The 16,803-nt window shown below is 40.4% G+C and overlaps 1 protein-coding gene across 6 annotated transcripts; it reads left to right on the top strand.

Moving 5' to 3' along the window:
- Window positions 1–2,454: 2,454 nt before the first annotated feature.
- On the top strand, window positions 2,455–15,221 carry LOC146388893 (dynein axonemal intermediate chain 2-like). 6 transcript variants are annotated; one of them, XR_014800102.1, is made up of 7 exons: window positions 2,455–2,608; window positions 4,221–4,353; window positions 5,992–6,175; window positions 8,843–9,005; window positions 11,989–12,609; window positions 12,774–12,906; window positions 13,257–15,221. XR_014800102.1 is itself a non-coding variant. In XM_084926462.1 (3 exons), the coding sequence occupies exons 2-3, from the start codon at window positions 5,993–5,995 to the stop codon at window positions 8,924–8,926; spliced, it is 267 nt and encodes an 88-aa protein (XP_084782588.1). In that variant the 5' UTR covers window positions 2,455–4,353; window position 5,992; the 3' UTR covers window positions 8,927–11,698. The 6 variants fall into 6 exon arrangements, 1 of the variants encoding a protein (XP_084782588.1); XR_014800101.1 differs by having other exon boundaries at window positions 3,699–4,353; XR_014800100.1 differs by having other exon boundaries at window positions 2,455–4,353; window positions 11,989–12,163; window positions 12,459–12,609.
- The last annotated feature ends 1,582 nt before the right edge of the window (window positions 15,222–16,803 follow it).

Genomic DNA, 16,803 nt, shown 5'->3' with positions numbered 1-16,803 from the left:
TTTAAAGGAACCTATTAAATCTTTTTTGTAATGAAAATCAATCAATAGTAATTGTCGATAGAATGAAAGTCAAAATGGAATTTCTTTACAGATTTGTCGTCAGCTCTTAAGGATTTACGTATTACATGATTTATGACTCATTACATTTTTGTTATGATTTATAATGTATGCATAATAATTTATTATAAAAACCTGTATTGAATTAAGTAGCAGAATGAAACTTTTGCAAATAAATTAACAGTTTCAAAATTGCAGCACAGACTTCTTATTCAGCTACTCAGCACCCTTACCGTAATCTCGGTAATAAAGTAGCAACCTTATCCTTATGTCATATGTGTATTTTGACTTTTGTTGCCATGATGCCAGGTCTCTCTTGGAAATTAGATTTTTAATGAGATTTTTTTACCTGGATGAATAAAGGTTTAATAAAAACCAAATTCAAGGTGACTTTGGTAATTGCACTCAACAGACCAGCTTTTATGACTTGACTTGACCTTTCTGGACTACACAGCCGGGGCTGAGCAGCCGCCTCCTTCTCAAAAATGCGTGTGCTTTTTTCCAGCTCGCTCCCGGCTTGTAACCAGCACGCTCTGCCGCATCATGTGCCAGATGCTTTTATTTAGAAAAAAAAAGGGCGCTTGGGGGATCCAAGAGGAAAACAGGAAGGTGCTCAAGCCCCCTCCACCCCCTCTATACGTGCCTGCACAGACTCCACTATGTTGTCACCGGTGGTGTGCACAAAGTGTCCACCAATAGCTCATATTTTAAATATCTCACCTCTGACAAAGACCTAAAACGCTGGCTGTCAGCATGCACACTTCCCAGGTTGGATATCAGCTGGAGGAGAAAGATGAATTGTGGAGTACGTTTGATGAAGTGGTAGAGAGTGACCACAGTGGTAAGAGAAGGTTGATGGAGGTAGCATAGGATGACAGGTTGATGTATCATGGTGGGGATATGTATGAGCATGTGCACGTGGATTCAAGAAAATCAGAAATAATCAGAAATCATTAAAGATGTATGCTCTTCCTCCCTAAGAAAAGTTCAGTTCAGAGAAATCATTAAAACTCCAAAAATGACCCTGACATTCATGCGCATGATGGATGTAAACATCTGTCCACAGCTGTAGGTCATGTAATAACCAAACACAGTGAGGAAAAGGGGGAAATAAGTAGCTTAACTTTTAAAGTATAAAAGTTGATAATGACACTGGGGCTGCCATATTTTAATACACATTCTGCAGTTAACCTTCGTTTTCCTTATTCTCAATGACACCTCTGTTCATTGTTTGTTTGTTTGTTTGTTTGTTTCCGCTGGCCAAGGGATGCATTTAATCCTTCCTCTAACAGAAAGGATTTTTCTATAGTGGAAATACACAGGACTGATACAGTAAACTCATTCATTCACAGTTAAATTCTCCAGTTGTATATACTTCTGTTATTACTACTACCAATACTACAACAACTAATAATGATAATACTAATAATAAGAAGAAGAATCATTAATAAGAACCACTAATAAGAGCCACTGTCCTCTCTTTTCTCCCTAAAACTAAGAAATTTGGGAAACCATAAAATCAAACATATTTAAAGTTGTGGCTGAGTAGCTGTTATAGTTTGTTCTTACCTATGCTGCTTCTTCTGACTTACAGTTTTCGTTGTTCTTGAAAAGAAATGTTAAACCGTGAGTGAATTTAAGTAGTACAGACTTTACTTCGTTTTGGTCCACAGAAATACCACCACCCGTAGGTGCAAAAAAGAACTACGGTGGAAGATCATAAACTTCCTCTTTCTGGCAATGTAGGTCTCACTTTAACAGTCGTATCTAATAGTCTGTATAATCCAGATCCCCCGTATTATTATTGTCTTTTATATTCTGGATTTATAAAGTTTCAATTTCACATTCGTAACATTTAGATTTACAGCACTGTATACATTTCTCCGATCAGTAAATTTGAATGCAGTTAGGCTACTGAGGATTAGTCTCTTACCATTTTCATGTCCTTTCGTAGAGGCCGTGACAAGGAAAAGGCAGAAATAACTCCGGAGTTTTCATATTTTTGATGCAACTGTACAGTAATGACTGAGGTGAGCTTTATATACCAGTAATTGTTGCCCCTTCGCCCCTTTGCTGTCCCTTTGCTGTCAAAGAGTGCATGTGTAAGTGAAGATCAAGATGTTTATATCCAGTCTGAATTTTACTTTCTGCGTCCGTCAATCCGCTCGGGTCAGATAGGCGCTAATTCAGTCATTAAACTGTGACTATCAAACCAGAGAGCATAAAAAGTTTCATCTTGTTGCAAGCATGTTTGTTCACTATCAGTATAGAGAGAGCACGACAATTCTACTACCGAGAAAAAAATGTTTGGAAGAGTGACACATCTCGCTGTGAGTATGACTATGCGTGTCCACCCACTGTTCTGCACTGCAGTCAATGACTGTAGAAAACAAGGAAAGAGGCTGTTGGTTTCTATCAGGAAGCCGCTGCCTCGCTCCTTCTCTCACTGTTCAGATCTTCAGACAGGATAAGGTCTGGATGAGCAGTGTTTGGGCCCAGAATGAGAGGAGTGTAGGAGACCATGTCCTTCATGTTGTTCCAGATGTTGAAGGTCAGTGTAGGAGCCATATGAGTTGTTCCTTTTTGACTAAGTGGGTTGGTTTAAATGGACTCACTGTATTGGTGCACGGGTGTGGGGCGTGTCTCATGGGTGTGGTAGATGATAAATGTGGTTGCACTCACCTGTTCATGGCACCTGATGTTGATGAGCAGAAAGGTAGGGTGAGCATGAGGCAAAACTTTCTGTTGAGCGCAGCTTGAATGATTTTGATGTATTTTGACTGTAACTTGATGGTTTTTGTATATCTGTGCACTAATTGATGCCATAGGCCAAATTGTAAGTTGGCATTGTAATTAGTGCAGTTATTGGTGAGTTGCAGTTATTTGTTTGTGCAATCTGTGCATTTGTTTAATAGTTAATCCCATGTGCTGATTTATATATTGGACAGTTGCATGTGGAATAAAAGGAGCAAATGGTACAGAAGTGTATTTTATGCGTTTATTGTTGCGCGTCATCTGTGTCCTCATGTTTAGCCTGCCGCGGCCATAGGTTGGAGGAGCCGCAACAGTCAGGTTGCCCAGGTGTTTGGCTCAGTCTATCAGAGCTCCTGAGGGCAGCTGTGGATCATCCAGCAGGGGGCAGCGCTGGACTTTTTCCACTGCAGCCTTGTAGTTGTGCAGAAATGAGCCGTATTCTTATGCAACTTCTCATAATGCTGGAGCCGGCTCGAAGTGATTCATGCCCACCTTGGTTTTGGCGCTGAAAGCTGCAGAGACATGCAATGTCTTGCCCTGCCTCCAAGCGCCAGCTAGTCCAAGGGAAACAGAATATATTTCAGAGACATAAGGTTGTAGAAAAAGGCTTCATTATACAGTTAAGAAGAGATACAGTTCAAAGTTATTCGACAACCTTAGGTTTAAAACAGTCTGTTTCAGTTTAAGCGCTGTTAAATTGCACGTTCAAAACAATGTTTTGTCTCACTCCCAATTCTTCTAGTTGCATGTTGAAGCTCTACTTGCAACCTTGTTAAGTTCCAACCATGCAAAATATGATTTATTATTATTATTTTACCATTTTTCAAGTGGTCTTAAACTTTTGATCGAGACCGCACTTGTTATTAATCTCTGGCTCTCTTTCACAGCATGTCTTTTGTCCTGTCTTCCTTCTCTCACCCCAACCGGTCGCAGCAGATCGCTGCCCCTCCCTGAGCCTCGTTCTTCCGGTGGTTTCTTCCTGTTAAAAGGGAGTTTTTCCTTTCCACTGTCTATATGTTTTTCTGTATATGTATTATTGTAGGGTCCACCTTATAATATAAAGCGACTTGAGGCAGCCGTTGTTGTGAGTGGGCGCTGTATAAATAAAATTGAATTGAACAACTAACTTGAGCAAACTAATCCGTTTATCCTGCACTAATGTGCAGAGGATTTTCATGCAGTCTTTAAATAGCACATTTATTCTACATCAGTTTGTTTTACAGCCCGTTTCAAAATATATTACAAAAAACATTGTCACATGTACAGATCCAATGTCTGGCTTAAGAACATGAGGACTTACATGTAAGCTTTAAATTGACAGTTTATCAAATTCCACTTACCTTTAAATCTAACCTCTCTTCTTTCTCTCCTGTCCTGTTTTTCTTGTCTTCCTCTGGTTGAGTCATCAGCACCTCTTTTTCTTGAGGACACTGAAGAAGAACCACCTGTCTAGAAGAGATGGACTGCAGAGTGAAGGCAAAAGGGCCAACTAGTGCTCAGCATCTCTGGATCTCCTTTATGACTGTTGGAAAGCCATTTCAGGTGACAACATGAAGCTCATTGAGAGAATGTGCAAAGGAGTAATCAAAGCGAACGGGAGCTATTTTAATGAACTTAAAATATAAAACATGTTTAGAGTTATTTCACATTTTTTTGTTTACTACATAATTCCATATGTGTTCATTCATAATTTTGATACTGTCACGACTGGGGCAGCAGCCGTGTGATGTGTGGAAGGAGGACTCAAATGCAGCACTTATTCAGATGTGAGGGTGATTTATTAAGAATACCAAACATAAAGTGGGGATGGCAAAACAGAACTATGGATGAACTAAACTGGGAGAAACTAAACCAAAGAGTAGCAAACCTGAACATGAAGGGAGGACGGCAGGGGGAGGACAGCAGGGAGAGCACGCAGGGGATTCAGAGTGAATTTTAAATAATAATAACCCCCCCCACCACCACCAAAAAAAAAAACACATCCTACTTGTGTGGCTGTTATGTTTGTGTAGCTCAGATATTGATCATCACAGCAGATAAAGATGAAGGATTTGCTTCTCTGTTTTCTTTTTGTTCCACTGATGATTTGCTTGTTAAGGATGATTCTCCAGTAACAGCTTTACTTCTTGCATGTCACAGGCACTGGTCCATTTTAGTTCTTTTCAGCTAAGATGAGATATAAGTTCAGGATCAAAAACAAGTCAGAAAAGGAAGATTAACATCAACATTTTAAACCTCATGGCTTTATTCCTTTGCGTCTTTCTTGTTAATCTAATTACAAGATGCAGCTCTCACATAGTCCACCAGAGGGCGACCACCTGCATTCTGTGAACCAGCAGTGCAGTAGTTAAGGACTCATATTGAATTGTACTAAGCTGATCTAACAGCTGCTTTTGGAAACTTGAAGGATGCACAGATATGGCAAACAAAGACAGTAATGGAAAAAAAATACACCTATTCATGTACGGAGTAGCACCTGGTAGCGTTCTGTTCCCTGCCCTGTGATTGGTGGAGGAATTCTGAAAGGAAGTTAGGTGTGTGGGGACAGAAGCCGAGAAGAAGAGCGGTATTACCTGATCCGTACAGATTAATAAAAAGCCTCTCATCTGCTTGACGACAGTGATTTATTCACACGTTCCTTAAAACCAGGTAATTGGGATGCTATATAACAGTATCAACAGCTCAGTAGCTTTAGGTCATGGAGCATGTCCGATATTTGAAATCAAAAAGGGGATAAGACAAGGATGTGCTGTTTGTCTGGGCTTATCTATGGTAAATTGTCTGGTTCTCATATAGCGCTTTTTGTTTTTTACTGTATCTGAGCACTCAAAGCATTTTATACAACTAACAAGTTATTTTGGTGTCATGGTGTTTTAAAGCTTAAATGGGTAAAGTCCTTTCCATATAGCAAACAGTCATTCTGGTTCATTATGCCTCATGTAATATTTTTAAATTCTGGAGGAATAGACTTTAAAGTACGCTTTGACTTTGAATCTCATAGATTGCCAACCACTTTCTCTGACTTTCATCAACAGGTTTTTGTCTACTGGAAATTGATTTATAGGCACAATTTCACACCACATAATGTAGCAGTAACAAAATATTTGTATTTCGTCACTTCCCACCTCTGTACTTAAGAGAATCAAGTACAGAGCAGGCTCTTCTGTGTTTTCATGGCAGCATGGAAAACACTTATGCTTACTCCAAGCACCGCTGCGAGTTTGGCCGTCAGTGTCAGTTTTCGGATTCGCCTGCTGAGCTGCTGGTGGACATCCACCCGGACCCAAGCCTGGCCCTCAATTTCAGCCAGAAGAGCCACCGGGACCTGGCCACACAGACAGGTGTGGAGATGTCAGAGCACGAGGTGAGCCTCACTCCCAAGAGATCATGGGATAATTATCAACTAAATTATCAAAATCAAATAATAAAATAATTATTACAGAAAACGTTAAAAACAAAATTGTATGAATCTGAAGGGTCTTGATGCATGCAGACTGAAATGACTTATGTCAGTCTGAAATTACCTGCCACTTAAGTAACTTATTACTTAAACTTCATTCCAAAAAGTTTGAATAGAGATACAAGACTAGAATATGTGACCGTGATCTGCCAGAACTTCCCAGTTTCTTATGTGGGCCCTTGGGAGAATTAATTGCCTGCCCCATCATAGACTGTGAGCCTGAGGAGCCATGCTGATGGTTTTCTCTAATTTTTACTGCAGCGTTTCTTTGTAGTTTGTAGAAATGGAGATGTTTTATTTTTCTGAAGACATCTCAGGCTATTGCTGAGTTTTAGAAATTATTTATGAGTTGTGGACACTGTCAGATCAGCCGCTTTTACACAGAGAAATGTGAATACTCTAGAGTTATGGGCAGGGATAGCTCAGTAGGTACAGTGGTGGCCCTATGATTGGAAGGTTGGGGGTTTGAATCCACTGAACAGCTCCCCCGAGGTACCCCTGAGCAAGGTGCTGTCTCTACGCACTGCTCTTTGGGTGCCCAGTGGCTTCCCACTCCTTCTCTGAGTGAATGGGTTAAATGCAGAGAGGGATTTTCCCTCGGGGATCAATACAGTATTCATTATTATTATCTTATTAGTATTGGGCTAGGATAAATCAAGCTAGAAGCAGTCCATGAACTAAAATGAGTGTGACGCTCCTGCAGCAACTGATCACCTACACACAGCTTGAACTGGATTGCCAAAAGGGTTGAAATTACATATAGGGAGTGCAGAATTATTAGGCAAGTTGTATTTTTGAGGAATAATTTTATTATTGAACAACAACCATGTTCTCAATGAACCCAAAAAACTCATTAATATCAAAGCTGAATGTTTTTGGAAGTAGTTTTTAGTTTTAGCTATTTTAGGGGGATATCTGTGTGTGCAGGTGACTATTACTGTGCATAATTATTAGGCAACTTAACAAAAAACATATATACCCATTTCAATTATTTATTTTTACCAGTGAAACCAATATAACATCTCCACATTCACAAATATACATTTCTGACATTCAAAAACAAAACAAAAACAAATCAGCGACCAATATAGCCACCTTTCTTTGCAAGGACACTCAAAAGCCTGCCATCCATGGATTCTGTCAGTGTTTTGATCTGTTCACCATCAACATTGCGTGCAGCAGCAACCACAGCCTCCCAGACACTGTTCAGAGAGGTGTACTGTTTTCCCTCCTTGTAAATCTCACATTTGATGATGGACCACAGGTTCTCAATGGGGTTCAGATCAGGTGAACAAGGAGGCCATGTCATTAGTTTTTCTTCTTTTATACCCTTTCTTGCCAGCCACGCTGTGGAGTACTTGGACGTGTGTGATGGAGCATTGTCCTGCATGAAAATCATGTTTTTCTTGAAGGATGCAGACTTCTTCCTGTACCACTGCTTGAAGAAGGTGTCTTCCAGAAACTGGCAGTAGGACTGGGAGTTGAGCTTGACTCCATCCTCAACCCGAAAAGGCCCCACAAGCTCATCTTTGATGATACCAGCCCAAACCAGTACTCCACCTTGCTGGCGTCTGAGTCGGACTGGAGCTCTCTGCCCTTTACCAATCCAGCCACGGGCCCATCCATCTGGCCCATCAAGACTCACTCTCATTTCATCAGTCCATAAAACCTTAGAAAAATCAGTCTTGAGATATTTCTTGGCCCAGTCTTGACGTTTCAGCTTGTGTGTCTTGTTCAGTGGTGGTCGTCTTTCAGCCTTTCTTACCTTGGCCATGTCTCTGAGTATTGCACACCTTGTGCTTTTGGGCACTCCAGTGATGTTGCAGCTCTGAAATATGGCCAAACTGGTGGCAAGTGGCATCTTGGCAGCTGCACGCTTGACTTTTCTCAGTTCATGGGCAGTTATTTTGCGCCTTGGTTTTTCCACACGCTTCTTGCGACCCTGTTGACTACTTTGAATGAAACGCTTGATTGTTCGATGATCACGCTTCAGAAGCTTTGCAATTTTGAGACTGCTGCATCCCTCTGCAAGATATCTCACTATTTTTGACTTTTCTGAGCCTGTCAAGTCCTTCTTTTGACCCATTTTGCCAAAGGAAAGGAAGTTGCCTAATAATTATGCACACCTGATATAAGGTGTTGATGTCATTAGACCACACCCCTTCTCATTACAGCGATGCACATCACCTAATATGCTTAATTGGTAGTAGGCTTTCGAGCCTATACAGCTTGGAGTAAGACAACATGCATGAAGAGGATGATATGGACAAAATACTCATTTGCCTAATAATTCTGCACTCCCTGTACATAGTAAAGAGACTGGTTCTTATATACAGAACATGCCTCATTCACCCATTCATAAAAGCAACTTTTCTGTGTTTTTTTTTTTTTTTATCACACTCTGATGAATGCATCAGAAAGCAATTCAGGGTTCAGTATCTTGCCCAAGGGATGCAGCCAAGGACTGAACCACCAACCTTCTGATTAGTGACCTGCTCTACCTCCTGATTAACAGTGCACTGTGTGAATTGCCTGTCTGTGTGAATCTCAGGTGCTACTTGTTGTTTTCAGGTGAACACAAAACTTCACGAGACAAGAAGCTGTGGAGTAAACCAAGTGGAGGGGGGGGTGGCCCAAGGACATCGACCCTGCTGACAAGAAACAAACAAGCCTTTTCAGGAATAAGGTGGAAAAGGACGAGAGCTGCATCAACAGTGTTCTGCAGCTGTGCAGAGTAAGATCCAAATGAATCCACAGCAGTCCACCTAGTCTTACTATGATGCATGCTGTCTGGTTGGAGTTTTGGGTTGATGCATGTTGGCGGGATGGTTGCTGGCTTTATGGATGGTTGGGTTAATGCAGGTTTGTTGGTTGGATTGATATTGAATGGATACATGTTGTTTATGGATGTTGTGTAGCCCAGGGTTACAAACAGATAAAAGTAGAAACCTTTTGTTAGAATTATTACACAAGTTGTTAATGTATTTAAGTTAAAAAATTCAAAGCTAAAAGAGCAACACTGGTTACGCTGGTGAGGCTGCTTAGCTCTACACTTGCTGTAGCTGTGCCTCTGACGTAAGAGGAACATTGTTGCTGTTGAAGCAGAGAAGCAGGTGAAAGCGTAATGTGTCTTTTGTTAGCTAGTAGATCTGGAGACCTGAAGCTCTTTCCTTATAAATACACAGTGTTTGCACTAACAGTTGCAGCTGCTTAAATGTTAAAGCTGTTCACTTGGTAAACAAATGTCAAAGATTACAGTTCTATGTGATTAGCTAACTGCTGCTGTCTAAACTCACACTCCTTTGTGTTGGTGTTTTGGTTTGGAAGTTGAGTTGTTGTTGTGAGTTGAAAGAAAATGAACATGCATGCCTATTTGCACTGAGTTGTTTTAAAGTAGTGTTTTTGTTTACCACTGGTGTTATTAATTGGTATAATGAATAGAATATAGCGAGTTTGCTGCCTTAAAGGAGCACAAGTGGCAGTGAGTGATCTGGTTTTCGACTCTTCTCTGTCTGCTGAATGGAGACCCAGAGAAGAATGGACTTTTTGTACTAGCTGGCTGGAAAAGTATCACAGCTGTTACTGACTGATTTTAATACCCTGTAAAATGCAAGGACTTGAGCAAGGATGCTGAATCAGAGGTGTTGAGTTTGATTCTCTTCATGGCACAGGGAAAGTCTCTTCCCTTTTGCATGACACACTGTGGCATTTGAGGGAACCCTGTTGAAGCCAGCCGAGCAACTTCAACACTAAAGGTTCATGTGATAGCTGTATTTGTATATTATTACCAAACTGATGACAAGTTAGTCAATGCACATTTCTTGGTGACACAGATTGTATGAGGCTCAGCGTGAGGCGTGCTGCAACATGTGGCCTCCCATTGGTTTAGCAAGTCTTAGAAAAGTCACCCTTTGAGACCAGGACAGGAATGCCCCAGAGAGAGAGGTCCAAGCATAGTGCTTTTCTTTTAGCAGTTATGGATAATAAGCTGGTGAATGAGGTGTGTATCGTCTTTGTCAGCCGTATGCGGACAAAAGTTGTTTTCCCCAAGGCCTTGTCAGGAAATGAGCCCATAGAGCATCCATTTCAATCAGAGTGGGACAAAAGGGCTCATTTGCCGGTTGGATCACTGTGGCTGCACATAACGGCAATACAGAGCTTCAGGCGCACAGAGCAGCTCCTTGGATAGAACAAGGGAAACGCTCTCCAAACAACAGCATCCTCTCTGGATTGTTGACACCATAAAACTGATGTATGAAGTAGCAGCTGTGCCCGCACCCTCAGATATTGGGAGGGGGGTGCTACCTTCTGTTTTCACTCTTAACCACCCACCTTGCTGAATAGTGTCCAGCATTGCATTTGTGTTTTAAATCAAATTACTTCAAACTTTTTTCAAATATGGACGAAAGAGTAAATACAGTAACATGCTGTCAGAGGTTTATTATTTTTGACAATGTCTGTATCCTGTAATGCTTTGAGTTTCTGACTCATGATTGGCTAATTTAATATTTGCATTACTGTAGCGAGCAGTGGAACAGGCTGTGCCTAATAAAATAGGTGCTGATTGTACAGCGTGACTATACCGAACTATACAGTAGATGGTGCTATGGTCTCAGACTGTATGCATTTTCTTTGTCTGTTTTCTGACACGTATAGTTTCACAGGTATCATTTTGCTTTCTCCATTAAGGTAATTTTGTTTTGTATTTTGTTTCCAAAATAATACTTTACATTTCATTTTTGTGTCTGAACACTTTTTACTCTACATCAGGTCTTCGTTTTTTCAGGAACTCTTTCCCAAGTCAGTAAGTTTTTGAGAAAAACACTAAATATTTTGATGACTCAATGAGTCTTTAAAGGGTGCTGAAAAGTTTCTATTCATTCATCACAGAATTGAATCATTGACTGACTACTCATGTTTTGCCAAATGTGAAAAAGGCTTTGATTGTTGTTGTGTCTTTTGCACAAGTGAATCTGTGCGGTGAGATTGACTTTTCTGCTGTGAGGAGTGTGCCAAAGTGATTGAGAAAAACGTAAAAGTTCAATTCAATTCAATTTTATTTATACAGTGCCAAATCACAACAACAGTCGCCTCAAGGCGCTTTATATTGTAAGGCAGACCCTACAATAATACATACAGAGAAAAACCCAACAATCATATGACCCCCTATAAGCAAGCACTTTGATGACAGTGGGAAGGAAAAATTCCCTTTTAACAGGAAGAAACCTCCGACAGAACCAGGCTCAGAGCATAACGAGACACAGACCTACAAAGTAAAACAGGAAACTCACAGACTGTTTTACAACACAAAACCCGGGGAGACGAACAGAGCACAGAGGAAAGACACAGGTAGGGATGATAAAACACTAAACACCAAAACCAACCCTAAAAACAAATACAAAATCAGAATTAACACAAAACGCTGGCTCAAAATGACCCAGGACCATGGCAAATACATCATTAAATAATAATAATAAGAGTTAGACAAGTGCACCTTACAAAGTGGCCGGTCAGTGTAGAATGAAATGTAACAAAATACTGTATTAACTTTCAACAGGAACCTCACTGCCAGGAACGATGCTAACCCAGCCACTAATACTTTTGTCACTTCTCCTGAGGAAAGAAGTTACAGGGACCACACATGGGCTTTCTCTGAATATTTGTGACCTTAAAAAATGTCACTTATACCTGTCGACCCATTGTGTTACTTTATGTAGATAGTCACTGCCCTGGCCCTCGCCGAGACCCTCAGCTTCAACCCTGAAAATGACTACCTGACTGCTCCAATGGGGAGAAGTTCAAGCTGGAGCCCCCCACTAGCGCTCCTCCAGAGACTTTGACCCAGACCAGGACACCTACCAGCACCCCCCTGCTGAGAGCAGCTCAGTCAAGGTGATAACTCTTTTCAGATACAGAACCCAGTCTACGAAGATCTGACAAATCCTGTTTGACTCACTATATTTTGTAAATACATAGAGCCTTTATTTCTCTCCCTTATTTGATAATGTTCAGGTAGATGTAAATCCTTCCACTAAGCGCCTGCAGCTGCTGGAGCCATTCAACAAGTGGAATGGAAAAGACCTAGAGGACATGACAGTCCAAACTATCACAATGAAGTGATCCTTGTAAACCTGGTAGAATATCTCATAAGCTCCATTTTGACTGAAAACTTAACTGTTAACTTCAGGCCCTAGCTGAAATTTCGCGGCCACCTGAACAACATCTCCAACAATCTGCTGATCGGTGCGGTCAACATCGAGAACGCCGCCGTCAACAAGATCAAGAACCAGCTGACGGGAGAGTATGGTGGGGTGTCAGATGTGGCTCGCTACTACAAGGTAAATGTGATGCGAGACCGCGTCAGGTTAAGATTGATTGAATTTGCACACCTTCCTTTTGATGTTTCATCTTTTTCTAACAGACTATTTCTCCATTTTCGGCTCAGGGCTTTAAGAGCAGATGCAGTTAAAAATGTTCCTCAGATATTCCTTTTACGTTACAGGCTAACGGAGCGAGCTGGGTGGTAGTTGGTGACGAGAACTATGGAGAGGGATCCAGCAGAGAGCACGCTGCCCAAGAGCCGCGACACCTGGAAGGATGCGCCATCATCATTAAGAGCTTCGCCAGAATCCACGGTCAGTGTCATGGCATGGGAAAAAAAAGATTTTCTGGCATCTCTTTCTCACATATGCAAATATTTTTATGTTTTAGGATCTGATGGTTATTTATTAAAATATGTACATGTGTACCACATTGTCTGGCCTAGATGCATGATCTTCCTCTCACTCTCAAGGATGATGATTTGTTTTCTTTGTTTCTTTTTTCAAAAGAATTCAATCATGGAAAATCTTTGTATAATACTTTTCTATCAGTCTAATAATTTTACATGTAACTTCATTATTCATTATGGCGTTATTCATTATACACTGCATGTAAGATGCATGTATGACATCCCTGTCTGTATATCATTTATTGTTTGTTTCAGTACACTCAGTCCAAACAGCTGCGTTCCTTCATCCCCAAACCTTGAAGTCAGAAGAGGTGGAGGTTCAATCTCACACGGTTGTTGGGCGATTGTCCCAGTCCCAGTTTTTCTGTTTGCCCTCGCCATCACCCGGACCTGCCGGTTAGTGTGTGATTTCCTAGCGTAGCTGTAATAGGAGATTACTGAGTGTCTTTGAGCCAAATGTTTCTCTAATACACAATCAGATGCTTGTACACTAGCATTTTATAGAGACAAAGAAAGAAGTTTAAGTTTAAGGTTGTTTCACCATGCAGTGTCTCTCCTCTGCAGACCCTCTTGCAAACACTAGAGACCTTAATTAATGCGGTTTCTGTTGAGTGACACTTACGGAAACCAGACTGAAATTTGTCATGTTTTTCTAAAAAAGCAGTAAGTTGATCTGCAACTGCTTTTTCCAGAATTTTTGACAGTAATAGGAGCTTAGAGATAGGCCTATAATGCTTTGTCGAGTAGGTTTTATTCACATTCATCATGTAGGAAAAATAAATGGAGTGTGAAACACTTTTATAGAAAATGTTTTCGTTTTTATTTTTTTTCCTCTCTTCTTTTTTTAATAATGTAAAAAATGAATGTTACAAAGAAAATGAATTGACCCATACAAAAAACCCCAAAACCAAACAAACAAAAAGAAAAAAAAAAGAAAAGAAAGGAAAAAAAAGAAATCAACAATAATATAGTAGTGCGTGTCCTTATAGTTTAATATTAACATTAACATCTGCTAGCCTCAAAAAACCAGGTCTTAACATTAATAAATATTGACATAAATCTTAACCAATATTAACAGTAGTAGCAATATTAATGATTACTTGCTCCCCGATTGAAACATACTAATAATGCTGGAATATCTATAAATAGAGTATTCTTACAAGATAGAACAGCCACTGCCGGGAATAGCAGAAAAATCTGTATGTCAAGCATCGTTTATCCACGGATGAGCTTTTTGGGGCAGCAATGACAGTTTTTAAAGGTGCCAGCAACATCAGCATCAGTGCAGCCCCTGATCACATCAACAGGAAGGGAAACACAGAGTCTGGGTTTTGGGGAGTAGTGGGCTGTTTAGGTAAATACTCAACACGCTCACCATCAGCTGGATTCACTGCTCTCTCAGTTCAGAAGAAGCTCCAGAGGATCAGAGTGAATCTGGACTGGAACAGAGGAAAGCTGTCGTTCTCTGGGCCCAATACTAACACACACATACACACCTTCACACACACTTTCGCTCACAGGATGTTTCCATTTATCCAAACTGGGGATGATGTGAAGGTGTTGCTGTTGAAGGTGTCAGTGGAGCAGATGAGTTGAGGATGATTATATTTCTCATGTTGTTTCCTGTCAGTGAGTTGAAGCTGTTAAACTGCAGCTGTCCTCCTGCTGCCTCTTGGTTCCAAAGCCCTTTGTTTCTTTTTTAGTTCTCATTGTTCCTGCTCTCCACCTTTTCACATTGAAAATCATTTCATTGTTTCTCACTGAATGACTCCCCAAACCAGATTTGAAATTCATCAAGTTTCTAATCATTACAAGTGGTTCATGTTTCTATTTGATGTGTGTAAATGGAGATGATTTAGTTTGCTGGGATATGGACTGACATGTGTTGAATGCGAGGAGCAGATTGTTGTTGTCTTCTTGTCTGTTTATGAAAACAAATATATTGTTGAAACAATGATTCATTTTTAACTCCACATATGAAATGTTTCTGATGTTTGAATTCTGTTTGATTAAAGACTTTCATCATAACACAAATGAGATTTTAGTGTTTTACAGTTTGTCTCGATTGTTTTAACACATTTCTTCAAACTATGCCTCATATTCTCAAAACAGCAAACAGAAATCCACCCAGTCTCACCCAACATCGTGTTCATCCATTCACTTCTGCTTATCCTTTTCAGGGTCGCGGCGGGTGCTGGAGCCTATCCCAGCTGTCATAGGGCGAGGGGTACACCCTGGACAGGTCGCCAGTCTGTTGCAGGGCTAACACATAGAGACAGACAACCATTTGCACTCACGCCTATGGGCAATTTAGATTTTTCTAATTAACCTAAAAAATCTTGCATTAACATTTGCATTAAATTATTAGCAGCAAATGACTGCTTCTTACCCTTTTAATTCCTATGGAAACAGTAAGAGTATAGATTTTCACATACTGCTTCTGCATTGTGACTCAACTTTTGCTAAATAAACTTAGATGTAGTGCAATATGTGATAATCTGAGGTTGTATTTACTCATTTTACAACCACATCACTGATACTAACTCCTGAGCTGACTGTATGTTAACATGCGCCACAAATAAGGGTCATATTTGGATTCAAAACAATCACCGAGAAGCTTCCACTGAATGCTACTTTCCCCTGCATGACACTGAAATCATTAACACATACTAACCCTCCGTACCCTGTAGGAAACTCACTTCCTTGGAATAACATTTCAACAGGGAAAGAGTTGAGGGCAAATGTCCTTCTCTTGAACCTTCTGTCAGTCAGACAAGTGTAGCTTGGGCCTTTGTTTGCACAGGACAGGATTAACAATGGCGACATAAACGAGCTAAGGAAGCATAGAAACTGCAGAAAGGGCGTATGGCTCCTGTGTCAGTGAATCCAAACTAGCTCTATGTTTGAACAAATCCAGTTACACAGCTCAAGAAAATATTACTCTAACGGAAGAAAAAGGCAGTAATTAATTAACAATATGTGTCTCAGTAGTACTAAAAAGCTATTATATCAAAACGTAAAGGGAAAACAGTTTGATGAGCTGTATAGTGAACTGAAACTGAAACAAAACGAAGCCTATCATTAGGAATACTGACTTTGTTGTAACGTCTGTTTGCTTTTTACAGCTTCAGTTCTTTTTTCACTCAGTAGGTGGCAGCAAACTACAAACAATGGTTGCATTTTACACTCATCCGTTTTCATTAGAGGCAGAACCCAGAAGCACATCCAGGTTTAGATCTACTGCTTGGTGCTACACAGAAACAGGCTGAACAGACTGAAACTCACATGAATTTGGACAAATCGAAGTAAGAATGTCACTTCTGCTCAATTGAATCGATTATCATGACCCTCACTAATAGCCACTTAAGAAGATAAGAGTAATGTGCCAAAGTAGTATAAATATTTTAACTTTTGGCAAATCCAGCAGGTTAATTAAGTGATTTCACATCATGTGTTCAAACGGCTTGTCAGTTTTTAATATATCCCATGTGCGCATACTTAAGCTTTAAAAAAATACAGTCCGATGACCTGATAGATGTTTGCTGAACATTGTGGTTTACATCAGCACTTAAATTAAAACATAAAGACCCTGTTTTGTGTGGGCTGCTCAATGCCATGAAGCAAGACCTCTGAACATCTCAGTTTTTACACACGCACGCACGCACACGCACGCAAGCAAACAGTGTTTTACGTGCTGTCGTCTAAAATATTATAAAATTGCCTAAAAGAGAAATGTTTAAAACTTCTATACAGATCCTGTGCAGCTGCAAAGCAAAAATAAAAAACTCCCTCCAGGCAGAAG

The sequence above is a fragment of the Perissodus microlepis genome, chromosome 4 (genome assembly GCF_051167445.1).
Source record: "Perissodus microlepis isolate ML-2025 ecotype Zambia chromosome 4, ASM5116744v1, whole genome shotgun sequence".
In the NCBI taxonomy this organism is placed as follows: Eukaryota; Metazoa; Chordata; class Actinopteri; order Cichliformes; family Cichlidae; genus Perissodus; species Perissodus microlepis.
Note: the sequence above shows the minus strand (reverse complement) of the source record. Positions and strands in the feature narration are given on the sequence as shown.

Coding starts and splice junctions, on each gene's coding strand:
- LOC146388893 (XM_084926462.1), top strand. CDS start 5,993: ATGGAAAACACTTATGCTTACTCCAAGCACCGCTGCGAGTTTGGCCGT. Junction 6,176..8,842: donor TGGAGATGTCAGAGCACGAG/GTGAGCCTCACT, acceptor TGTTGTTTTCAG/GTGAACACAAAACTTCACGA.